This window comes from Oncorhynchus keta, chromosome 30, assembly GCF_023373465.1.
Source record: "Oncorhynchus keta strain PuntledgeMale-10-30-2019 chromosome 30, Oket_V2, whole genome shotgun sequence".
In the NCBI taxonomy this organism is placed as follows: Eukaryota; Metazoa; Chordata; class Actinopteri; order Salmoniformes; family Salmonidae; genus Oncorhynchus; species Oncorhynchus keta.
Genome location: NC_068450.1, coordinates 3,011,708 through 3,038,551, shown reverse-complemented (window position 1 = coordinate 3,038,551; position 26,844 = coordinate 3,011,708). Strand labels below are relative to the sequence as shown.

At 44.8% G+C, this 26,844-nt stretch overlaps 2 protein-coding genes across 2 annotated transcripts in view; both read right to left on the bottom strand.

Moving 5' to 3' along the window:
* LOC127913708 (prion-like-(Q/N-rich) domain-bearing protein 25) overlaps positions 1-3,132 on the bottom strand; it is a 3,579-nt gene extending 447 nt beyond the window's left edge. Inside the window, exons 1-3 of the mRNA XM_052486949.1 lie at positions 3,099-3,132; positions 2,757-2,852; positions 1-2,331 (exon numbers count right to left, since the gene is read on the bottom strand). The exon at positions 1-2,331 is cut by the window's left edge and continues 42 nt beyond it. Of these exons, the coding sequence (XP_052342909.1) occupies positions 269-2,331; positions 2,757-2,852; positions 3,099-3,132 (2,193 nt within the window). The 3' untranslated portion in view covers positions 1-268. The remainder of the gene's footprint in view (positions 2,332-2,756; positions 2,853-3,098) is intronic.
* A 16,347-nt stretch (positions 3,133-19,479) lies between these two features.
* LOC118383663 (cysteinyl leukotriene receptor 1-like) overlaps positions 19,480-26,844 on the bottom strand; it is a 47,349-nt gene continuing 39,984 nt past the window's right edge. The window contains exons 3-4 of the mRNA XM_052487229.1: positions 22,312-22,497; positions 19,480-22,129 (exon numbers count right to left, since the gene is read on the bottom strand). Of these exons, the coding sequence (XP_052343189.1) occupies positions 21,296-22,129; positions 22,312-22,497 (1,020 nt within the window). The 3' untranslated portion in view covers positions 19,480-21,295. The remainder of the gene's footprint in view (positions 22,130-22,311; positions 22,498-26,844) is intronic.

Here is a 26,844-nt window from a genome sequence, read left to right as displayed (position 1 = left end):
CAACCCAGACCTGTGAGAGTCAGGCAGGAGACCACTTCCTGTTGTAGATGAACAACCCAGAGCTGTGAGAGTCAGGCAGGAGACCACTTCCTGTTGTAGATGATCAACCCAGAGCTGTGAGAGTCAGGCAGGAGACCACTTCCTGTTGTAGATGATCAACCCAGAACTGTGAGAGTTATTTCCTCAAAAAGCATCTTGCTTCAGTTTATTCCAGTTCAAAATAAAAATTATTACATGTAACAGCAACCGCTCCAACCTAGACTTGCTTTCACCCATCATTTATACCGTGAGATGTACAGTAGGCCTGGTCATTTCTACAGTGAGATGTACAGTAGGCCTGGTCATTTCTACAGTAAGATGTACAGTAGGCCTGGTCATTTCTACAGTAAGATGTACAGTAGGCCTGGTCATTTCTACAGTGAGATGTACAGTAGGCCTGGTCATTTCTACAGTGAGATGTACAGTAGGCCTGGTCATTTCTACAGTAAGATGTACAGTAGGCCTGGTCATTTCTACAGTAAGATGTACAGTAGGCCTGGTCATTTCTACAGTGAGATGTACAGTAGGCCTGGTCATTTCTACAGTGAGATGTACAGTAGGCCTGGTCATTTCTACAGTGAGATGTACAGTAGGCCTGGTCATTTCTACAGTGAGATGTACAGTAGGCCTGGTCATTTATACAGTGAGATGTACAGTAGGCCTGGTCATTTCTACAGTGAGATGTACAGTAGGCCTGGTCATTTCTACAGTGAGATGTACAGTAGGCCTGGTCATTTCTACAGTAAGATGTACAGTAGGCCTGGTCATTTCTACAGTGAGATGTACAGTAGGCCTGGTCATTTCTACAGTGAGATGTACAGTAGGCCTGGTCATTTCTACAGTAAGATGTACAGTAGGCCTGGTCATTTCTACAGTGAGATGTACAGTAGGCCTGGTCATTTCTACAGTGAGATGTACAGTAGGCCTGGTCATTTCTACAGTGAGATGTACAGTAGGCCTGGTCATTTATACAGTGAGATGTACAGTAGGCCTGGTAATTTCTACAGTGAGATGTACAGTAGGCCTGGTCATTTCTACAGTGAGATGTAAAGTAGGCCTGGACATTTCTACAGTAAGATGTACAGTAGGCCTGGTAATTTCTACAGTGAGATGTACAGTAGGCCTGGTCATTTCTACAGTAAGATGTACAGTAGGCCTGGTCATTTCTACAGTGAGATGTACAGTAGGCCTGGTCATTTCTACAGTGAGATGTACAGTAGGCCTGGTCATTTCTACAGTGAGATGTAAAGTAGGCCTGGTCATTTCTACAGTAAGATGTACAGTAGGCCTGGTCATTTCTACAGTAAGATGTACAGTAGGCCTGGTCATTTCTACAGTGAGATGTACAGTAGGCCTGGTCATTTCTACAGTGAGATGTACAGTAGGCCTGGTCATTTCTACAGTGAGATGTACAGTAGGCCTGGTCATTTCTACAGTAAGATGTACAGTAGGCCTGGTCATTTCTACAGTGAGATGTACAGTAGGCCTGGTCATTTCTACAGTAAGATGTACAGTAGGCCTGGTCATTTCTACAGTGAGATGTACAGTAGGCCTGGTCATTTCTACAGTGAGATGTACAGTAGGCCTGGTCATTTCTACAGTGAGATGTACAGTAGGCCTGGTCATTTCTACAGTAAGATGTACAGTAGGCCTGGTCATTTCTACAGTGAGATGTACAGTAGGCCTGGTCATTTCTACAGTGAGATGTACAGTAGGCCTGGTCATTTCTACAGTGAGATGTACAGTAGGCCTGGTCATTTCTACAGTAAGATGTACAGTAGGCCTGGTCATTTCTACAGTGAGATGTACAGTAGGCCTGGTCATTTCTACAGTGAGATGTACAGTAGGCCTGGTCATTTCTACAGTGAGATGTACAGTAGGCCTGGTCATTTCTACAGTAAGATGTACAGTAGGCCTGGTCATTTCTACAGTGAGATGTACAGTAGGCCTGGTCATTTCTACAGTGAGATGTACAGTAGGCCTGGTCATTTCTACAGTAAGATGTACAGTAGGCCTGGTCATTTCTACAGTGAGATGTACAGTAGGCCTGGTCATTTCTACAGTGAGATGTACAGTAGGCCTGGTCATTTCTACAGTAAGATGTACAGTAGGCCTGGTCATTTCTACAGTGAGATGTACAGTAGGCCTGGTCATTTCTACAGTGAGATGTACAGTAGGCCTGGTCATTTCTACAGTGAGATGTACAGTAGGCCTGGTCACTTCTACAGTAAGATGTACAGTAGGCCTTATAATTTTTATCTGTACTGTTACTTAGGGTTGCACTATCAATAGCTAGTTAGCTTGCTTCGGCTAACATTAGCTATTAGCTGTGTACCATTACAAGGCCAGGGGATTGTTTGAAAGAGGAACTCACATCTACTACTATGAGATAGTGATCTTCAGGAAAACTGCAGGAAAAAGATCTGGTAAACCGTGAAACACAGGGGGCATCTCCCTTTACAACCTCTCCCACTCACACAGCTGCCAAACTGAGCAGAGACCGCTGTTCTTTATACAACCTACCGTCAATCATATCTTAACATTGTTGCATTGGATTAGATACAAAGTATCTAAGATGAGTAAAACACATGCAGACTGTAGTTTCTCTCTCTGCTACCTCGGCCTTGAGGCTGGGTGACTATCAGCAGGTGCAGGCAGCTCTGCTACCTCGTCCTTGAGGCTGGGTGACTATCAGCAGGTGCAGGCAGCTCTGCTACCTCGTCCTTGAGGCTGGGTGACTATCAGCAGGTGCAGGCAGCTCTCAGCCTGAGAACTGAAGCAGTACATCTCCATTTCCCAGTACTTTTCCACCACTGCAGGCATACAAAGGTTATCACATATTTTCAGTAATCATGGCATTGTTTTTTATTTACAACCTTACTGATCCTGTAAAACAGTTAGTTCTTCAGGGCTTTGGTCTCGACTCACATCTGCTTCTTGTTTCAGGCTGTGTCTCGCTCCATCATCTCCTGTGGGCTGAACCCCTTCTGGCAGTGGGACAGGTGGTCCAGCCGGACAGTTCCTGAACTCTGACCGCCAGTTGGTGTTGCCATGGTTACCTTGAATGCTCCCATCCATCTTGGCTGGCTCCATTTTCTCTTGTGGACCTGAATTTTGACCCAGTCTCCAACCTCCACAGGCAGGTAGTCGGGGTCCTCACCTGGTACCTCCTCCTGAGCTTTCCTAGTGTGAGAGTGCGAGAGATCTGACAATAGTAGTTAGCTCTTTCATGTACTCCCAAGTGTTCAACTTCAGCTAGTGAGGTCTATTTGTCTGTCAGTCATGGGTCTGTGTGCGGGAACATTCATGGGTCTTCCTGTCAACATTTAATGTGGTGTAACACCCCAGGCCTTTAATAACACCCCAGGCCTTTAATAACACCCCAGGCCTTTAATAACACCCCAGGCCTTTAATAACACCCCAGGCCTTTAATAACACCCCAGGCCTTTAATAACACCCCAGGCCTTTAATAACACCCCATGCCTTTAATAACACCCCAGGTCTTTAATAATACCCCAGGCCTTTAATAACACCTCAGGCCTTTAATAACACCCCAGGCCTTTAATAACACCCCAGGCCTTTAATAATACCCCAGGCCTTTAATAACACGCCAGGCCTTTAATAGCACCCCAGGCCTTTAATAACACCCCAGGCCTTTAATAACACCCCAGGCCTTTAATAACACCCCGGGCCTTTAATAACACCCCAGGCCTTTAATAATACCCCAGGCCTTTAATAATACCCCAGGCCTTTAATAACACCCCAGGCCTTTAATAACACCCCATGCCTTTAATAACACCCCAGGCCTTTAATAATACCCCAGGCCTTTAATAACACCCCAGGCCTTTAATAACACCCCAGGCCTTTAATAATACCCCATGCCTTTAATAATACCCCAGGCCTTTAATAACACCCCAGGCCTTTAATAACACCCCAGGCCTTTAATAACACCCCAGGCCTTTAATAATACCCCAGGCCTTTAATAACACCCCAGGCCTTTAATAATACCCCAGGCCTTTAATAATACCCCAGGCCTTTAATAACACCCCAGGCCTTTAATAACACCCCAGGCCTTTAATAATACCCCAGGCCTTTAATAACACCCCAGGCCTTTAATAGTACCCCAGGCCTTTAATAACACCCCAGGCCTTTAATAACAACCCAGGCCTTTAATAACACCCCAGGCCTTTAATAACATTTAATAACACCCCAGGCCTTTAATAATACCCCAGGCCTTTAATAACACCCCAGGCCTTTAATAATACCCCAGGCCTTTAATAACACCCCAGGCCTTTAATAACATTTAATATCACCCCAGGCCTTCAATAACACCCCAGGCCTTTAATAACACCCCAGGCCTTTAATAACACCCCAGGCCTTTAATAACACCCCAGGCCTTTAATAACACCCCAGGCATTTAATAATACCCCAGGCCTTTAATAACACCCCAGGCCTTTAATAACACCCCAGGCCTTTAATAATACCCCAGGCCTTTAATAACACCCCAGGCCTTTAATAATACCCCAGGCCTTTAATAACACCCCAGGCCTTTAATAGTACCCCAGGCCTTTAATAACATCCCAGGCCTTTTATAACACCCCAGGCCTTTAATAGAACCTCAGGCCTTTAATAACACCCCAGGCCTTTAATAATACCCCAGGCCTTTAATAACACCCCAGGCCTTTAATAACACCCCAGGCCTTTAATAGCACCCCAGGCCTTTAATAACACCCCAGGCCTTTAATAATACCCCAGGCCTTTAATAACACCCCAGGCCTTTAATAACACCCCAGGCCTTTAATAACACCCAGGCCTTTAATAATACCCCAGGCCTTTAATAACACCCCAGGCCTTTAATAACACCCCAGGCCTTTAATAACACCCCAGGCCTTTAATAATACCCCAGGCCTTTAATAATACCCCAGGCCTTTAATAACATTTAATAACACCCCAGGCCTTTAATAATACCCCAGGCCTTTAATAACACCCCAGGCCTTTAATAATACCCCAGGCCTTTAATAATACCCCAGATCTTTAATAACACCCCAGGCCTTTAATAACACCCCAGGCCTTTAATAACACCCCAGGCCTTTAATAATACCCCAGATCTTTAATAACACCCCAGGCCTTTAATAACACCCCAGGCCTTTAATAACACCCCAGGCCTTTAATAATACCCCATGCCTTTAATAATACCCCAAGTTTTTAATAATACCCCAGGCCTTTAATAACACCCCTTTAATAACACCCCAGGCCTTTAATAACACCCCAGGCCTTTAATAACACCCCAGGCCTTTAATAATACCCCAGATCTTTAATAACACCCCAGGCCTTTAATAACACCCCAGGCCTTTAATAACACCCAGGCCTTTAATAATACCCCAGGCCTTTAATAACACCCCAGGCCTTTAATAACACCCCAGGCCTTTAATAACACCCCAGGCCTTTAATAATACCCCAGGCCTTTAATAATACCCCAGGCCTTTAATAACATTTAATAACACCCCAGGCCTTTAATAATACCCCAGGCCTTTAATAACACCCCAGGCCTTTAATAATACCCCAGGCCTTTAATAATACCCCAGATCTTTAATAACACCCCAGGCCTTTAATAACACCCCAGGCCTTTAATAACACCCCAGGCCTTTAATAATACCCCAGATCTTTAATAACACCCCAGGCCTTTAATAACACCCCAGGCCTTTAATAACACCCCAGGCCTTTAATAGCACCCCAGGCCTTTAATAACACCCCAGGCCTTTAATAATACCCCAGGCCTTTAATAACACCCCAGGCCTTTAATAACACCCCAGATCTTTAATAGCACCCCAGGCCTTTAATAACACCCCAGGCCTTTAATAACACCCCAGGCCTTTAATAATACCCCAGGCCTTTAATAACACCCCAGGCCTTTAATAACACCCCAGGCCTTTAATAACACCCCAGGCCTTTAATAATACCCCAGGCCTTTAATAATACCCCAGGCCTTTAATAACATTTAATAACACCCCAGGCCTTTAATAATACCCCAGGCCTTTAATAACACCCCAGGCCTTTAATAATACCCCAGGCCTTTAATAATACCCCAGATCTTTAATAACACCCCAGGCCTTTAATAACACCCCAGGCCTTTAATAACACCCCAGGCCTTTAATAATACCCCAGATCTTTAATAACACCCCAGGCCTTTAATAACACCCCAGGCCTTTAATAACACCCCAGGCCTTTAATAATACCCCATGCCTTTAATAACACCCCTTTCATAATACCCCAGGCCTTTAATAACACCCCAGGCCTTTAATAACACCCCAGTCCTTTAATAACACCCCAGGCCTTTAATAGTACCCCAGGCCTTTAATAACATCCCAGGCCTTTAATAACACTCCAGGCCTTTAATAACACCCCAGGCCTTTAATAGCACCCCAGGCCTTTAATAACACCCCAGGCCTTTAACAATACCCCAGGCCTTTAATAACACCCCAGGCCTTTAATAACACCCGAGGCCTTTAATAACACCCCAGATCTTTAATAGCACCCCAGGCCTTTATTAACACCCCAGGCCTTTAATAATACCCCAGGCCTTTAATAATACCCCAGGCCTTTAATAACACCCCAGGCCTTTAATAACACCCCAGGCCTTTAATAGCACCCCAGGCCTTTAATAACACCCCAGGCCTTTAATAACACCCAGGCCTTTAATAACACCCCAGGCCTTTAATAACACCCCAGGCCTTTAATAGCACCCCAGGCCTTTAATAACACCCCAGGCCTTTAATAACACCCCAGGCCTTTAATAACACCCCAGGCCTTTAATAATACCCCAGACCTTTAATAACACCCCAGGCCTTTAATAACACCCCAGGCCTTTAATAACACCCCAGGCCTTTAATAATACCACAGGACTTTAATAATACCCCAGGCCTTTAATAACATTTAATAACACCCCAGGCCTTTAATAATACCCCTAGCCTTTAATAACACCCCAGGCCTTCAATAATACCCCAGGCCTTTAATAATACCCCAGGCCTTTAATAACATTTAATAACACCCCAGGCCTTTAATAATACCCCAGGCCTTTAATAACACCCCAGGCCTTTAATAACACCCCAGGCCTTTAATGACAACCCAGGCCTTTAATAATACCCCAGATCTTTAATAACACCCCAGGCCTTTAATAACACCCCAGGCCTTTAATAACACCCCAGGCCTTTAATAATACCCCAGATCTTTAATAACACCCCAGGCCTTTAATAACACCCCAGGCCTTTAATAACACCCCAGGCCTTTAATAACACCCCAGGCCTTTAATAACACCCCAGGCCTTTAATAACACCCCAGGCCTTTAATAATACCCCAGGCCTTTAATAACACCCCAGGCTTTAATAACACCCCAGGCCTTTAATAACACCCCAGGCCTTTAATAACACCCCAGGCCTTTAATAACACCCCAGGCCTTTAATAACACCCCAGGCCTTTAATAATACCCCAGATCTTTAATAACACCCCAGGCCTTTAATAACACCCCAGGCCTTTAATAACACCCCAGGCCTTTAATAACACCCCAGGCCTTTAATAACACCCCAGGCCTTTAATAATACCCCAGGCCTTTAATAACACCCCAGGCCTTTAATAACACCCCAGGCCTTTAATAACACCCCAGGCCTTTAATAACACCCCAGGCCTTTAATAATACCCCAGATCTTTAATAACACCCCAGGCCTTTAATAACACCCCAGGCCTTTAATAACACCCCAGGCCTTTAATAATACCCCAGACCTTTAATAATACCCCAGGCCTTTAATAACACCCCAGGCCTTTAATAACACCCCAGGCCTTTAATAATACCACAGGACTTTAATAATACCCCAGGCCTTTAATAACATTTAATAACACCCCAGGCCTTTAATAATACCCCTAGCCTTTAATAACACCCCAGGCCTTCAATAATACCCCAGGCCTTTAATAATACCCCAGGCCTTTAATAACATTTAATAACACCCCAGGCCTTTAATAATACCCCAGGCCTTTAATAACACCCCAGGCCTTTAATAACACCCCAGGCCTTTAATGACAACCCAGGCCTTTAATAATACCCCGATCTTTAATAACACCCCAGGCCTTTAATAACACCCCAGGCCTTTAATAACACCCCAGGCCTTTAATAATACCCCAGATCTTTAATAACACCCCAGGCCTTTAATAACACCCCAGGCCTTTAATAACACCCCAGGCCTTTAATAACACCCCAGGCCTTTAATAACACCCCAGGCCTTTAATAACACCCCAGGCCTTTAATAACACCCCAGGCCTTTAATAATACCCCAGGCCTTTAATAACACCCCAGGCTTTAATAACACCCCAGGCCTTTAATAACACCCCAGGCCTTTAATAACACCCCAGGCCTTTAATAACACCCCAGGCCTTTAATAACACCCCAGACCTTTAATAATACCCCAGATCTTTAATAACACCCCAGGCCTTTAATAACACCCCAGGCCTTTAATAACACCCCAGGCCTTTAATAACACCCCAGGCCTTTAATAACACCCCAGGCCTTTAATAATACCCCAGGCCTTTAATAACACCCCAGGCCTTTAATAACACCCCAGGCCTTTAATAACACCCCAGGCCTTTAATAACACCCCAGGCCTTTAATAACATTTAATAACACCCCAGGCCTTTAATAATACCCCAGGCCTTTAATAACACCCCAGGCCTTTAATAACACCCCAGGCCTTTAATAACACCTCAGGCCTTTAATAACACCCCAGGCCTTTAATAACACCCCAGGCCTTTAATAACACCCCAGGCCTTTAATAATACCCCAGGCCTTTAATAACACCCCAGGCCTTTAATAACACCCCAGGCCTTTAATAACACCCCAGGCCTTTAATAACACCCCAGGCCTTTAATAACATTTAATAACACCCCAGGCCTTTAATAATACCCCAGGCCTTTAATAACACCCCAGGCCTTTAATAACACCCCAGGCCTTTAATAACACCTCAGGCCTTTAATAACACCCCAGGCCTTTAATAACACCCCAGGCCTTTAATAACACCCCTTTAATAATACCCCAGGCCTTTAATAATACCCCAGGCCTTTAATTACACCCCTTTAATAATACCCCAGGCCTTTAATAATACCCCAGGCCTTTAATAACACCCCAGGCCTTTAATAATACCCCAGGCCTTTAATAACACCCCAGGCCTTTAATAATACCCCAGGCCTTTAATAACACCCCAGGCCTTTAATAATACCCCAGGCCTTTAATAACACCCCAGGCCTTTAATAACACCCCAGGCCTTTAAATACACCCCAGGCCTTTAAATACACCCCAGGCCTTTAAATACACCCCAGGCCTTTAATAACACCCCAGGCCTTTAAATACACCCCAGGCCTTTAAATACACCCCAGGCCTTTAAATACACCCCAGGCCTTTAAATACACCCCAGGCCTTTAATAACACCCCAGGCCTTTAAATACACCCCAGGCCTTTAAATACACCCCAGGCCTTTAATAACACCCCAGGCCTTTAAATACACCCCAGGCCTTTAAATACACCCCAGGCCTTTAATAATACCCCAGGCCTTTAATAACACCCCAGGCCTTTAATAACACCCCAGGCCTTTAAATACACCCCAGGCCTTTACCAAGATGTCTTGGTGGATTGGCCTTAGCTAACCCTTGTTTAATGGATTGGTTAGCTCTCTCGGTAACCCCATTACTCTGGGGGTGGTAGATGGATACACATGTCTGGTCCTGTCCTATCATTATGGCTAACTGCTTGACTACATCACCAGTGGAGTGGGTAACATTGTCTGCAGATAAAACCTCAGGAACAACAAATCTAGGTATTATCTCCCTCACTAGTAGCTTTGCTACTGTCTTAGCATCACATTGTGTGGTGGGGATGCCTCCACCCACCTGGTGAACCTGTCAGTAAGGACGAAACAGTAGCTTTTCCTTTCTTATCTTTCTGAAAGATCTATAAAATCCATGGCAAGATGGGAGAATGGTCCTCTTGACATAGGGACATGACCTGGTTTCAGAGGTGTCCCTTTGGCAATGTTAAATTGCATGCACATCTAAACAGAAACTGTTTCACATGCTGAGTGAAAATTTGGACAAAACAAATCTAAAGAAATTGCCTCTATCATATCCCCCCTTGACAAAGAAGGCATACCATGGGCCACTTGGCAATCAGAGGCGATAAGACAAGCTGGCAGACACGGTCTGCCAGACAAAGTCTGTCTCCAAATTTTTTGAAACGGGGGCAAGTTTACAACCCCGCTGTTGCCATACCAAATGAGAACCAACATCCAAAGCCTATTTAGATGCCAAATCATCAGTGTCTTTCCCAACAGTAGTAGAGAAGAACATGGAGTGGCTATGACACTTGGAGGCAGCCAATATAGCAGCCTCATCTGCCATGGTATAGCAGCCTCATCTACCCATACTGACAAACTCTTTCCCCCCAGTGTGAACAGCAACCCTCTCAAAGCAGAGGGCAGCATCATAGCCTCCAAGAAATCTAAAACCATAGTCCTATTATGAATAAGACTTTTACAAGAACTGTGAAAACCCCTACTCTTCCACACACACCACACAGGAGAGGCAAACCCCCTACTCCTCCAGACACCACACCAGGAGAGACAAATCACCAAGTCCTCTAAATACCACACTAGGAGAGACAAACCCCTACTCCTCCAGACACACCAGGAGAGACAACCCCCTACTCCTCTAGACACCACACGAGGAGAGAGAAACCCCTACTCCTCCACACCAGGAGAGACAAACCCCCTACTCCTCTAGACACCACACCAGGAGAGACAAACCCCTACTCCTCCAGACACCACACCAGGAGAGACAAACCCCTACTCCTCCAGACACCACACCAGGAGAGACAACCCCCTACTCCTCTAGACACCACCTAGACACTACACCAGGAGAGACAAACCCCCTAGTCCTCCAGACACCAGGAGAGACAAACCCCTACTCCTGTAGACACCACACCAGGAGAGACAAACCCCTAGTCCTCAGACACCAGGAGAGACAAACCCCTACTCCTGTAGACACCACACCAGGAGAGACAAAACCCTAACTCCTCTAGACACCACACCAGGAGAGACAAACCCCATACTCCTCCAGACACCACACCAGGAGAGACAACCCCCTACTCCTTCAGACACAACACCAGGAGAGACAAACCCCCTACTCCTTCAGACACACACCAGGAGAGACAAACCCCTACACCTCCAGACAGCAGGAGAGACAAACCCCTGCTCCTCCAGACACCACACCAGGAGAGACAAACCCCTACTCCTCTAGACACCACACCAGGAGAGACAAACCCCATACTCCTCCAGACACCACACCAGGAGAGACAACCCCCTAATCCTCCAGACACCACACCAGGAGAGACAAACCCCCTAGTCCTCCAGACACCAGGAGAGACAAACCCCTACTCCTCTAGACACCACACCAGGAGAGACAACCCCCTACTCCTCTAGACACCACACCAGGAGAGACAACCCCCTACTCCTCTAGACACCACACCAGGAGAGAGAAACCCCTAGTCCTCCAGACACCAGGAGAGACAAACCCCTACTCCTGTAGACACCACACCAGGAGAGACAACCCCCCTAGTCCTCCAGACACCAGGAGAGACAAACCCCTACTCCTGTAGACACCACACCAGGAGAGACAAACCCCTACTCCTCTAGACACCACACCAGGAGAGAGAAACCCCTACTCCTCCACACCAGGAGAGACAAACCCCCTACTCCTCTAGACACCACACCAGGAGAGACAAACCCCATACTCCTCCAGACACCACACCAGGAGAGACAAACCCCTACACCTCCAGACACCAGGAGAGACAAACCCCTACTCCTCCAGACACCACACCAGGAGAGACAACCCCCTACTCCCTCAGACACCACACCAGGAGAGACAAAACCATACTCCTATAAACCAGGAGAGACAACCCCCTACACCTCCAGACACCAAAAGAGACAAACCCCTAATCCTCCAGACACCAAACCAGGAGAGACAAACCCCCTAGTCCTCCAGACACCAGGAGAGACAAACCCCTACTCCTGTAGACACCACACCAGGAGAGACAACCCCCTACTCCCTCAGACACCACACCAGGAGAGACAAAACCATACTCCTATAAACCAGGAGAGACAAACCCCTACACCTCCAGACACCAGGAGAGACAATCCCCTAATCCTCCAGACACCACACCAGGAGAGACAAACCCCCTAGTCCTCCAGACACCAGGAGAGACAAACCCCTACTCCTGTAGACATCACACCAGGAGAGACAAACCCCCTAGTCCTCCAGACACCAGGAGAGACAAACCCCTACTCCTGTAGACACCACACCAGGAGAGACAAAACCCTACTCCTCTAGACACCACACCAGGAGAGACAACCCCCTACTCCTCTAGACACCACACCAGGAGAGAGAAACCCCTACTCCTCCACACCAGGAGAGACAAACCCCCTACTCCTCCAGACACCAGGAGAGACAAACCCCTAATCCGCCAGACACCACACCAGGAGAGACAAACCCCCTAGTCCTCCAGACACCAGGAGAGACAAACCCCTACTCCTGTAGACCCCACACCAGGAGAGACAAACCCCCTAATCCTCCAGACACCAGGAGAGACAAACCCCTACTCCTGTAGACACCACACTAGGAGAGACAAACCCCTACTCCTCTAGACACCACACCAGGAGAGACAAACCCCATACTCCTCCAGACACCACACCAGGAGAGACAAACCCGTACTCATCCACAGCAGGAGAGACAAACCCCCTACTCCTCTAGACACCACACCAGGAGAGACAAACCCCATACTCCTCCAGACACCACACCAGGAGAGACAACCCCCTACTCCTCTAGACACCACACCAGGAGAGAGAAACCCCTACTCCTCCAGACACCAGGAGAGACAAACCCCTAATCCTCCAGACACCACACCAGGAGAGACAAACCCCTACTCCTGTAGACACCACACCAGGAGAGACAAACCCCTACTCATCCGAACACCACACCAGGAGAGACAACCCCCTACTCCTCTAGACACCACACCAGGAGAGACAAACCCCTACTCCTCCACACCAGGAGAGACAAACCCCCTATTCCTCTAGACACCACACCAGGAGAGACAAACCCCATACTCCTCCAGATACCACACCAGGAGAGACAAACCCCTACACCTCCAGACACCAGGAGAGACAAACCCCTACTCCTCCAGACACCACACCAGGAGAGACAACCCCCTACTCCTTCAGACACCACACCAGGAGAGACAAGCCCATACTCCTAGAAAACAGGAGAGACAAACCCCTACACCTCCAGACACCAGGAGAGACAAACCCCTACTCCTCCAGACACCACCCCAGGAGAGACAACCCCCTACTCCTTCAGACACACACCAGGAGAGACAAACCCCTAATCCTCCAGACACCACACCAGGAGAGACAAACCCCATAGTCCTCCAGACACCAGGAGAGACAAACCCCTAGTCCTGTCGACACCACACCAGGAGAGACAAACCCCGACTCCTCCAGACACCACACCAGGAGAGACAAACCCCCTACTCCTCCAGACAACACACCAGGAGAGACAAACCCCTACTCCTTCAGACACACACCAGGAGAGACAAACCCTCTACTCCTCCAGACACCAGGAGAGACAAACCCCATACTCCTTCAGACACACACCAGGAGAGACAAACCCTCTACTCCTCCAGACACCAGGAGAGACAAACCCTCTACTCCTCTAGACACCAGGAGAGACAAACCCCTACTCCTTCAGACACATACCAGGAGAGACAAACCCTCTACTCCTCCAGACACCAGGAGAGAAAAACCCCCTACTCCTTCAGACACCACACCAGGAGAGACAAACCCTCTACTCCTCCAGACACCAGGAGACAAACCCCTAATCCTCCAGACACCACACCAGGAGAGACAAACCCCCTACTCCTCCAGACACCAGGAGAGACAAACCCCTATTCCTCTAGACACCACAACATGAAAGACAAACCCCCTACTCCTCCAGACACCACACCAGGAGAGCCATAACCCTACACCTCCAGACACCACAACAGGAGAGACAAACCCCTACTCCTCTAGACACCACAACAGGAGAGACAAACCCCTACTCCTGCTGTTTGACCAAACACTACTCACTCTGTTCCAGGTTGGAACGGTGTCCTCAGGTCTCTGCTGTTTGACCAAACACTACTCACTCAGTTCCAGGTTGGAATGGTGTCCTCAGGTCTCTGCTGTTTGACCAAACACTACTCACTCAGTTCCAGGTTGGAATGGTGTCCTCAGGTCTCTGCTGTTTGACCAAACACTACTCACTCAGTTCCAGGTTGGAATGGTGTCCTCAGGTCTCTGCTGTTTGACCAAACACTACTCACTCAGTTCCAGGTTGGAATGGTGTCCTCAGGTCTCTGCTGTTTGACCAAACACTACTCACTCAGTTCCAGGTTGGAATGGTGTCCTCAGGTCTCTGCTGTTTGACCAAACACTACTCACTCAGTTCCAGGTTGGAATGGTGTCCTCAGGTCTCTGCTGTTTGACCAAACACTACTCACTCAGTTCCAGGTTGGAATGGTGTCCTCAGGTCTCTGCTGTTTGACCAAACACTACTCACTCAGTTCCAGGTTGGAATGGTGTCCTCAGGTCTCTGCTGTTTGACCAAACACTACTCACTCAGTTCCAGGTTGGAATGGTGTCCTCAGGTCTCTGCTGTTTGACCAAACACTACTCACTCAGTTCCAGGTTGGAATGGTGTCCTCAGGTCTCTGCTGTTTGACCAAACACTACTCACTCAGTTCCAGGTTGGAATGGTGTCCTCAGGTCTCTGCTGTTTGACCAAACACTACTCACTCAGTTCCAGGTTGGATGGTGTCCTCAGGTCTCTGCTGGTTGACCAAACACTACTCACTCTGTTCCAGGTTGGATGGTGTCCTCAGGTCTCTGCTTTGTTGTTTGCTAGAGCACCCTCCATATAACTTGGAAAAATAAAATATTGGTAGCAGTCATCTCTCCTGATAATTTTGGTCAAAATCAGGTTGTTGGTTTGGAGTTTTGATCTGGAGCGGCCATGCTGTGGAGGGTAGCATCCTGCATATGTCCCTGCCCCCAAAAATAAAAATCTATCCTTTTGTTAAAAAACATGTTAAATTATGTGAGAGCATTAAGCTGTGTATGATCCTGCTGTAGTCTTCCTCTATCCATCTATACCTGCTCTCCTCACCGTGACCTCTGACCCATTCTTCTGTCCTCACCATGACCTTTGACCTCTGACCCATTCTTCTGTGTTTTCTGTTCTCTGACCACTGAGGGAATTAAAGACGTCTATATGCTGACTGACTGGTGTGTACACTGTAGACTACTATGAGTTAGTGGTTGTTACATGCAGTGTCATACGCTGGCCACTAGTCTGTCATACGCTGGCCACTAGTCTGTCATACGCTGGCCACTAGTCTGTCATACGCTGGCCACTAGTCTGTCATACGCTGGCCCCAACCATTCATATGATGATAGTTACCAGACAGTTCAGGTCAACCTTTATTCACATACTGGTATAAGACACTGTCCAATAATAAATACATCTCATCAGAACACACACGCACGCACGCACGCACACACCACAATATACACGCAGCAATATATACACACACCAATATAAACACACATACCTCCATTTAATAATGGGAATTGATGGGAAATGATGTAAATATATCACTAGCCACTTTAAACAATGCTACCTTATATAATGTTACTTACCCTACATTATTCATCTCATATGCATACGTATATACTGTACTCTATATCATTGACTGCATCCTTATGTAATACATGTATCACTAGCCACTTTAACTATGCCACTTTGTTTACTTTGTCTACACACTGATCTCATATGTATATACTGTACTCTACATCATCGACTGCATCCTTATGTAATACATGTATAACTAGCCACTTTAACTATGCCACTTTGTTTACTTTGTCTACATACTCATCTCATATGTATATACTGTACTCGATACCATCTACTGTATGCTGCTCTGTACCATCACTCATTCATATATCCTTATGTACATATTCTTTATCCCCTTACACTGTGTTTAAGACAGTAGTTTTGGAATTGTTAGTTAGATTACTTGTTGGTTATCACTGCATTGTCGGAACTAGAAGCACAAGCATTTCGCTACACTCGCATTAACATCTGCTAACCATGTGTATGTGACAAATAAAATTTGATTTGATTATATACAGTATACATACTCAGTTTATTAGGTACACCACCCCTTTCACGATTTCATTTCACGATAATGAAATCGCTGCTACAGACAGTGAGTCACGTGGTCGTGGCTTGCTATATAGCAGGCAGGCATTGAGGCATTCAGGTACTGTTCGATTGAACATTAGAATGGGAAAAACCTAACCTAAGTGACCTAAGCGATTTTGAGCATGGTGTGATTGTCGGTGCCATGCGTGCCGGTTCCAGTTTCCGACCTCTTGGGATTTTCAGGCACGACAGCGTCTAGGGCTTACCGAGAAGGGTGCGACAAACAAAAAACAGCATAGAGTCAGTCTGGAGGGCAAAAACAGCATAGAGTCAGTCTGGAGGGCAAAAACAGCATAGAGTCAGTCTGGAGGGCAAAAACAGCATAGAGTCAGTCTGGAGGGCAAAAACAGCATAGAGTCAGTCTGGAGGGTAAAAACAGCATAGAGTCAGTCTGGAGGGCAAAAACAGCATAGAGTCAGTCTGGAGGGTAAAAACAGCATAGAGTCAGTCTGGAGGGCAAAAACAGCATAGAGTCAGTCTGGAGGGTAAAAACAGCATAGCGTCAGTCTGGAGGGCAAAAACAGCATAGAGTCAGTCTGGAGGGCAAAAACAGCATAGAGTCAGTCTGGAGGGCAAAAGCAGCATAGAGTCAGAGGCAGTCTGGAGGGCAAAAACAGCATAGAGTCAGTCTGGAGGGCAAAAACAGCATAGAGTCAGTCTGGAGGGCAAAAACAGCATAGAGTCAGTCTGGAGGGCAAAAACAGCATAGAGTCAGTCTGGAGGGCAAAAACAGCATAGAGTCAGTCTGGAGGGCAAAAACAGCATAGAGTCAGTCTGGAGGGCAAAAACAGCATAGAGTCAGTCTGGAGGGCAAAAACAGCATAGAGTCAGTCTGGAGGGTAAAAACAGCATAGAGTCAGTCTGGAGGGCAAAAACAGCATAGAGTCAGTCTGGAGGGCAAAAACAGCATAGAGTCAGTCTGGAGGGCAAAAACAGCATAGAGTCAGTCTGGAGGGTAAAAACAGCATAGAGTCAGTCTGGAGGGCAAAAACAGCATAGAGTCAGTCTGGAGGGCAAAAACAGCATAGAGGCAGTCTGGAGGGTAAAAACAGCATAGAGTCAGAGTCAGTCTGGAGGGTAAAAACAGCATAGAGTCAGTCTGGAGGGCAAAAACAGCATAGAGTCAGTCTGGAGGGCAAAAACAGCATAGAGTCAGTCCGGAGGGTAAAAACAGCATAGAGTCAGTCTGGAGGGCAAAAACAGCATAGAGTCAGTCTGGAGGGTAAAAACAGCATAGAGTCAGTCTGGAGGGCAAAAACAGCATAGAGTCAGTCTGGAGGGCAAAAACAGCATAGAGTCAGTCTGGAGGGTAAAAACAGCATAGAGTCAGTCTGGAGGGCAAAAACAGCATAGAGTCAGTCTGGAGGGTAATAACAGCATAGAGTCAGTCTGGAGGGCAAAAACAGCATAGAGTCAGTCTGGAGGGCAAAAACAGCATAGAGTCAGTCTGGAGGGCAAAAACAGCATAGAGTCAGTCTGGAGGGTAAAAACAGCATAGAGTCAGTCTGGAGGGTAAAAACAGCATAGAGTCAGTCTGGAGGGCAAAAACAGCATAGAGTCAGTCTGGAGGGCAAAAACAACATAGAGTCAGTCTGGAGGGCAAAAACAGCATAGAGTCAGTCTGGAGGGCAAAAACAGCATAGAGTCAGTCTGGAGGGCAAAAACAGCATAGAGTCAGTCTGGAGGGCAAAAACAGCATAGAGTCAGTCTGGAGGGCAAAAACAGCATAGAGTCAGTCTGGAGGGCAAAAACAGCATAGAGTCAGAGGCAGTCTGGAGGGCAAAAACAGCATAGAGTCAGTCTGGAGGGCAAAAACAGCATAGAGTCAGTCTGGAGGGCAAAAACAGCATAGAGTCAGTCTGGAGGGCAAAAACAGCATAGAGTCAGTCTGGAGGGCAAAAACAGCATAGAGTCAGTCTGGAGGGTAAAAACAGCATAGAGTCAGTCTGGAGGGCAAAAACAGCATAGAGTCAGTCTGGAGGGTAAAAACAGCATAGAGTCAGTCTGGAGGGCAAAAACAGCATAGAGTCAGTCTGGAGGGTAAAAACAGCATAGCGTCAGTCTGGAGGGCAAAAACAGCATAGAGTCAGTCTGGAGGGCAAAAACAGCATAGAGTCAGTCTGGAGGGCAAAAGCAGCATAGAGTCAGAGGCAGTCTGGAGGGCAAAAACAGCATAGAGTCAGTCTGGAGGGCAAAAACAGCATAGAGTCAGTCTGGAGGGCAAAAACAGCATAGAGTCAGTCTGGAGGGCAAAAACAGCATAGAGTCAGTCTGGAGGGCAAAAACATCAATGAGTCAGTCTGGAGGGCAAAAACAGCATAGAGTCAGAGTCAGTCTGGAGGGCAAAAACAGCATAGAGTCAGTCTGGAGGGCAAAAACAGCATAGAGTCAGAGTCAGTCTGGAGGGCAAAAACAGCATAGAGTCAGTCTGGAGGGCAAAAACAGCATAGTCAGAGTCAGTCTGGAGGGTAAAAACAGCAAAGAGTCAGTCTGGAGGGCAAAAACAGCATAGAGTCAGAGTCAGTCTGGAGGGCAAAAACAGCATAGAGTCAGTCTGGAGGGTAAAAACAGCATAGAGTCAGTCTGGAGAGCAAAAACTGCTGAGCTGCGTTCAGGGGATCTATGTGTTACAGAGTGAGCTGTGTTCAGGGGATCTATGTGTTACAGAGTGAGCTGTGTTCAGGGGATCTATGTGTTACAGAGTGAGCTGTGTTCAGGGGATCTGTGTGTTACAGAGTGAGCTGTGTTCAGGGGATCTGTGTGTTACAGAGTGAGCTGTGTTCAGGGGATCTATGTGTTGCAGAGTGAGCTGCGTTCAGGGGATCTGTGTGTTACAGAGTGAGCTGTGTTCAGGGGATCTATGTGTTGCAGAGTGAGCTGTGTTCAGGGGATCTGTGTGTTACAGAGTGAGCTGTGTTCAGGGGATCTGTGTGTTACAGAGTGAGCTGTGTTCAGGGGATCTGTGTGTTACAGAGTGAGCTGTGTTCAGGGGATCTGTGTGTTACAGAGTGAGCTGTGTTCAGGGGATCTATGTGTTGCAGAGTGAGCTGCGTTCAGGGGATCTGTGTGTTACAGAGTGAGCTGTGTTCAGGGGATCTATGTGTTGCAGAGTGAGCTGTGTTCAGGGGATCTATGTGTTACAGAGTGAGCTGTGTTCAGGGGATCTATGTGTTACAGAGTGAGCTGTGTTCAGGGGATCTATGTGTTACAGAGTGAGCTGTGTTCAGGGGATCTGTGTGTTACAGAGTGAGCTGTGTTCAGGGGATCTATGTGTTACAGAGTGAGCTGTGTTCAGGGGATCTATGTGTTACAGAGTGTGAGTTGGAAGCAGACGTTACAAAACACCACCATTTAACAGTTTGGGGTCACTTAGAAATGTCCTTGTTTTTGAAATAAAATCATTTTTTTTACCATTAAAATAAACATCAAATTGATCAGAAATACAGTGTAGACATTGTTAATGTTGTAAATGACTATTGTAGCTGGAAATGGCAGATTTTTTATGGAATATCTACATAGATGTACAGAGGCCCATTATCAGCAACCATCACTCCTGTGTTCCAATGGCACGTTGTGTTAGCTTATCCAAGTGTATAATTTTAAAAGGCTAATTGACCATTAGAAAACCGTTTTGCAATTCTGTTAGCACAGCTGAAAACTGTTGTTCTGATTAAAGAAGCAATAAAACGGGGTTTCTTTAGACTAGTTGAGTATCTGTAGCATCAGCATTTTTGGGTTCGATTACAGACAAAAAATGGCCAGAATCAAAGACCTTTCTACTGAAACTTGTCAGTCTATTCTTGTTCTGAGAAATGAAGGCTATTCCATGTGAGAAATTGCCAAGAAAATTAAGATCTCGTACAATGCCATGTACTACTCCCTTCACAGGGAGTAGGTCTCTGTCCAGTGATTTTCTCATTGGGAAACAATATTACTTAGGAACTTGTTTTCAGTTCCTACCGCTTCCACTGGATGTCACCAGCCTTTGGAATTTGGTTGAGGTTATTCCTTTGTGCAATGAAGAAGTACGGCCATCTAGGAACTGCGTAACACTGTTGAGAGTTGCGCAAGACTTGAAAAGTAGCTTGGTTTGTTGTCTTCCTGTATTGAACACAGATAGACCCGTCTTCAATTTGATCGATTATTAACGTTTAAAAAAACCTAAAGTAGTATAACAAAAGTAGTTTGAAATGTTTTTGGCAAAGTTTACAGGTAACTTTTGAAATATTTTGTAGTGATGTTGCGCTAATTTGGAAGCTGTTTTTTTCTGGATCAAATGCGCCAAATAAATGGACATTTTGGATATATATGGACGGGATTAATCGATCAAAAGGACCAATTGTGATGTTTATGGGACATATTGGAGTGCCAACAAAAGAAGCTCTTGAAAGGTAAGGCATGTTTTATATTTTATTTCTACGTTTTGTGTAGCGCCTGCAGGGGTTGAAATATGCTACCCTCTTTGTTTACTGTTGTACTATCCTCAGATAATAGCTTCTTATGCTTTCGCCGAAAAGCCTTTTAAAAATCTGACATGTTGGCTGGATTCACGAGTGTAGCTTTAATTAGGTATCTTAGATGTGTGATTTAAAGTTAGATTTTTACAGAACATTATTTGAATTTGCCGCGCTGCATTTTCCCTGGCTTTTGGCCAAGTGGGACGCAAGCGTCCCCTATACCATAAGAAGTTAAATAGTACCCGCAAAACACCAGTCTCAATGTCAACAGTGAAGAGGCGACTCTGGGATGCTGGCCTTCTAGGCAGTGTTGCAAAGAGAAAGCCATATCTCAGACTGGCCAAAAAAAAGAAAATATTAAGATGGGCAATAGAACACAGACACTAGACAGATTAACTCTCTTTCTCTCTCCCCTATAGCTTGTTCCCCTCCCCAGGGGTGGCTGTGCCCTTTGTCTCTGCTGTGCTGGGTAGGACCGGTTCTCTCTCTCTCTTTGTTGCCCTCCCCAGCGGTGGCTGTGACCCCTGTCTCTGCGGTTGTCTCTGTGTCCTGATAGTGGACCTGAAGCTTGACAGGCGTCGTCTGAAGCCCTCTCCAGAGAAGAAGTAGAGCAGGGGGTCGAAGCAGGAGTTGGAGGCAGCCAGACAGAGTGTCACCACCACACTCTTCTGCATGTACACCAGCTCCGAACAGGAAGTGGCAGTCTGGGACAGGAAGCTGAGGTGGACGGAGCGCTGGATGTGGTACGGCATGAAGCACAGCAGGAATGCCAGCATCACAATGACGATCATTCGGATAGCCTTAGACCCCGCCCCCTTCTGGCGCTGTGCAGTATGTTGCCGTGACAGCAGGGCCCGAATGATCCCGATGTAGCACAGCAGGATGACCAGGAAGGGAAGGACGAAGCCCACAGCCAATGATAAGTAGTTGAGCATGATGAGCTTATTAAGCCCGCCCCCTGTTCTGCGCTCTGGAGGCTCGAAGCACTTGGTCTTATTGGTGGCTGGGTGGAGGTGTTGACCAGTCATGAGGAAGGGGGAGGAGACAGTGCAGATGAACACCCAGATACAGACACACACCAGACGGGCACGACGCTCTGAGACCAGGCGCAGGTTCTGCACGGGGAACACGATGGCGAGGAAGCGTGTGACGGACATGGCAGTCATGAAGAACACGCTGCAGTAGAGGTTCACGTAGAGGGCATAGGACGAAAGTCTGCACAGGAAGTCTCCCAGGTTCCAATGACCCTGAGGGAGAGGGTCAACCACAACAATAATTTATTTTAATAGCATCTTAAAGACCGGGATTCATTCAAAGGTGCTTTGTTGACAATGTGCCTTTTAAAGACAGTTTCCCCGAAGTAAAATACCTGTAAAAGTCAAGTGAAATGCGCATGTCGACAACTCACCTATTATAGAAATAGTCCTACCTTATTAACGTAGTAGAGGACCCGTAGCGGCAGCGTGGAGACACACAGTAGGTCGGACACGGCCAGGTTCAACATGTAGATGTGGAACGCAGAACGCTGACGGAACGTTTTAACCAGAACCAACAAGGCGAACCCATTACCGGCCAGGCCGAACACGGTGATGATAGAGTACACCGTAGAGTACACCTGGAGAGACAGAAACACCTGGTAACAAACAGATACACAAACAGACACACCTGGAGAGACAAACACCTGGTAACAAACAGATACACCTGGAGAGACAGAAACACCTGGTAACAAACAGATACACCTGGAGAGACAGAAACACCTGGTAACAAACAGATACACCTGGAGAGACAAACACCTGGTAACAAACAGATACACCTGGAGAGACAAACACCTGGTAACAAACAGATACACCTGGTAACAAAAATGTTTTTGTGCCTCGACACAAACCAGTCTCAGGAGTTCTACAGGCAATTCCTTTGACCCTCATGTCTTTGTTTTTGCACTGACATGCACTGTAAACTGTGGGACCTATAAGAGACAGGTGTGTGCCTTTCCAAATCATATCCAATCAACTGAATTTACCACAGGTGGACTCCAAGTTGCAGAAACATCTCAAGGATGATCAATGGAAACATGTTGCTCCTGAGCTCGATTGAGTCTCATAGGAAAGGGTCTGAATACTTACAGTACCAGTCATAGTGTTGAACACACCAACTCATTCAAGAGTTTCTCTTTATTTGGACTATTTTCTATGTTGTAGAATAATAGTGAAGACATTAAAACTATCAAATAACATACATGGAATCATGTAGTAACCAGGCAAGAAGAAAAATAAAAAAGTACCTTAAAAGTTCGTAGAAACGTGTCAAACGATGTTTATAATCAATCCTCAGGTTGTTTATGTCATAAATAATCGATCATATTTCAACCGGACAATAGCTTCGTCGATAGACAATTAAAAACAAGAAAGGCGTGCTCTCGGTCACACGCAGGACTCATGTCTGGAAATTTCCACTGTCCTGAAAGTGGTGTTTCGCCCTCATTTTTCAGAGTAAAAGCCTGAAACAAGCCTAAAGACTGGTCACATGTAGGGGAAGCCACAGAGCTCGGGAACTGGGTCATAAGGCTTTGTATGGTGGATAGTTTTTCAATGGAAAAACAGCCATTTCAATATAATAGCATTTCCTGGATGGATTTTCCTCAGGTTTTCTCCTGCCATATCAGTGCTGTTATACTCACAGACATTATTTTAACAGTTTTGGAGACTTCAGAGTGTTTTCTCTCTTGGGACTTAACCATGTCTCTGGAGTTCATACATCTCCTGGCGTTAAAGACTCTGGTGGATTCTCGTTCAACTGCTGTCTGTAAATCCATATGTTGTAACCCTCAATCTAGACTTGCCATTATCTTGCTGCTTCTATTGTCTGGAAATGTCCAGTCTAAACCAGGTCCTGACGTTCTTACCCGAATTAAGTAGTCAGAGTGGCCTGAAGTTTTTGCATATATGTAAGAAGTCTTCTGCCGAAGCTTGATTTTGTGAATATATGGATAAAAACTGCTGACCCTGATGTATTTATGCTTTCTGAAACCTGGCTTAAAAAATCTATTACTGACAAAAATATTGGCATAAATGGTTACAATGTGTTTCGTACAGATCGTAAATCTAAGGGTGGTGGTGCTGTATATGTAAATATTGTTGTATCTTGCTGTTATAGAGTATCTGTCTTTGAACCTAAACCTCGGCTCATCTTTAAATATTGTTGTATCTTGTTGTTATAGAGTATCTGTCTTTGAACCTATACCTCGGCTCATCTTTAAATATTGTTGTATCTTGTTGTTATAGAGTATCTGTCTTTGAACCTATACCTCGGCTCATCTTTAAATATTGTTGTATCTTGTTGTTATAGAGTATCTGTCTTTGAACCTATACCTCGGCTCATCTTTAAATATTGTTGTATCTTGTTGTTATAGAGTATCTGTCTTTTAACCTATACCTCGGCTCATCTTTAAATATTGTTGTATCTTGTTGTTATAGAGTATCTGTCTTTGAACCTATACCTCGGCTCATCTTTAAATATTGTTGTATCTTGTTGTTATAGAGTATCTGTCTTTGAACCTAAACCTCGGCTCATCTTTAAATATTGTTGTATCTTGTTGTTATAGAGTATCTGTCTTTGAACCTAAACCTCGGCTCATCTTTAAATATTGTTGTATCTTGTTGTTATAGAGTATCTGTCTTTGAACCTAAACCTCGGCTCATCTTTAAATATTGTTGTATCTTGTTGTTATAGAGTATCTGTCTTTGAACCTAAACCTTGGCTCATCTTTAAATATTGTTGTATCTTGTTGTTATAGAGTATCTGTCTTTGAACCTAAACCTCGGCTCATTTTTAAATATTGTTGTATCTTGTTGTTATAGAGTATCTGTCTTTGAACCTATACCTCGGCTCATCTTTAAATATTGTTGTATCTTGTTGTTATAGAGTATCTGTCTTTGAACCTATACCTCGGCTCATCTTTAAATATTGTTGTATCTTGTTGTTATAGAGTATCTGTCTTTGAACCTATACCTTGGCTCATCTTTAAATATTGTTGTATCTTGTTGTTATAGAGTATCTGTCTTTGAACCTAAACCTTGGCTCATCTTTAAATATTGTTGTATCTTGTTGTTATAGAGTATCTGTCTTTGAACCTCGGCTCATCTTTAAATATTGTTGTATCTTGTTGTTATAGAGTATCTGTCTTTGAACCTAAACCTCGGCTCATCTTTAAATATTGTTGTATCTTGTTGTTATAGAGTATCTGTCTTTGAACCTAAACCTCGGCTCATCTTTAAATATTGTTGTATCTTGTTGTTATAGAGTATCTGTCTTTGAACCTAAACCTCGGCTCATCTTTAAATATTGTTGTATCTTGTTGTTATAGAGTATCTGTCTTTGAACCTAAACCTCGGCTCATCTTTAAATATTGTTGTATCTTGTTGTTATAGAGTATCTGTCTTTGAACCTAAACCTCGGCTCATCTGTAAATATTGTTGTATCTTGTTGTTATAGAGTATCTGTCTTTGAAACTAAACCTAGGCTCATCTTTAAATATTGTTGTATCTTGTTGTTATAGAGTATCTGTCTTTGAACCTAAACCTCGGCTCATCTTTAAATATTGTTGTATCTTGTTGTTATAGAGTATCTGTCTTTGAACCTAAACCTCGGCTCATCTTTAAATATTGTTGTATCTTGTTGTTATAGAGTATCTGTCTTTGAACCTAAACCTTGGCTCATCTTTAAATATTGTTGTATCTTGTTGTTATAGAGTATCTGTCTTTGAACCTAAACCTCGGCTCATCTTTAAATATTGTTGTATCTTGTTGTTATAGAGTATCTGTCTTTGAACCTAAACCTCGGCTCATCTTAAAATATTGTTGTATCTTGTTGTTATAGAGTATCTGTCTTTGAACCTAAACCTCGGCTCATCTGTAAATATTGTTGTATCTTGTTGTTATAGAGTATCTGTCTTTGAAACTAAACCTAGGCTCATCTTTAAATATTGTTGTATCTTGTTGTTATAGAGTATCTGTCTTTGAACCTAAACCTCGGCTCATCTTTAAATATTGTTGTATCTTGTTGTTATAGAGTATCTGTCTTTGAACCTAAACCTTGGCTCATCTTTAAATATTGTTGTATCTTGTTGTTATAGAGTATCTGTCTTTGAACCTAAACCTTGGCTCATCTTTAAATATTGTTGTATCTTGTTGTTATAGAGTATCTGTCTTTGAACCTAAACCTTGGCTCATCTTTAAATATTGTTGTATCTTGTTGTTATAGAGTATCTGTCTTTGAACCTAAACCTCGGCTCATCTTTAAATATTGTTGTATCTTGTTGTTATAGAGTATCTGTCTTTGAACCTAAACCTCGGCTCATCTTTAAATATTGTTGTATCTTGTTGTTATAGAGTATCTGTCTTTGAACCTAAACCTCGGCTCATCTTTAAATATTGTTGTATCTTGTTGTTATAGAGTATCTGTCTTTGAACCTATACCTCGGCTCATCTTTAAATATTGTTGTATCTTGTTGTTATAGAGTATCTGTCTTTGAACCTAAACCTCGGCTCATCTTTAAATATTGTTGTATCTTGTTGTTATAGAGTATCTGTCTTTGAACCTATACCTCGGCTCATCTGTAAATATTGTTGTATCTTGTTGTTATAGAGTATCTGTCTTTGAACCTATACCTTGGCTCATCTTTAAATATTGTTGTATCTTGTTGTTATAGAGTATCTGTCTTTGAACCTAAACCTCGGCTCATCTTTAAATATTGTTGTATCTTGTTGTTATAGAGTATCTGTCTTTGAACCTAAACCTCGGCTCATCTTTAAATATTGTTGTATCATGTTGTTATAGAGTATCTGTCTTTGAACCTAAACCTCGTCATCTTAAAATATTGATCTTGTTGTTATAGAGTATCTGTCTTTGAACCTACCTCGGCTCATCTTTAAATATTGTTGTATCTTGTTGTTATAGAGTATCT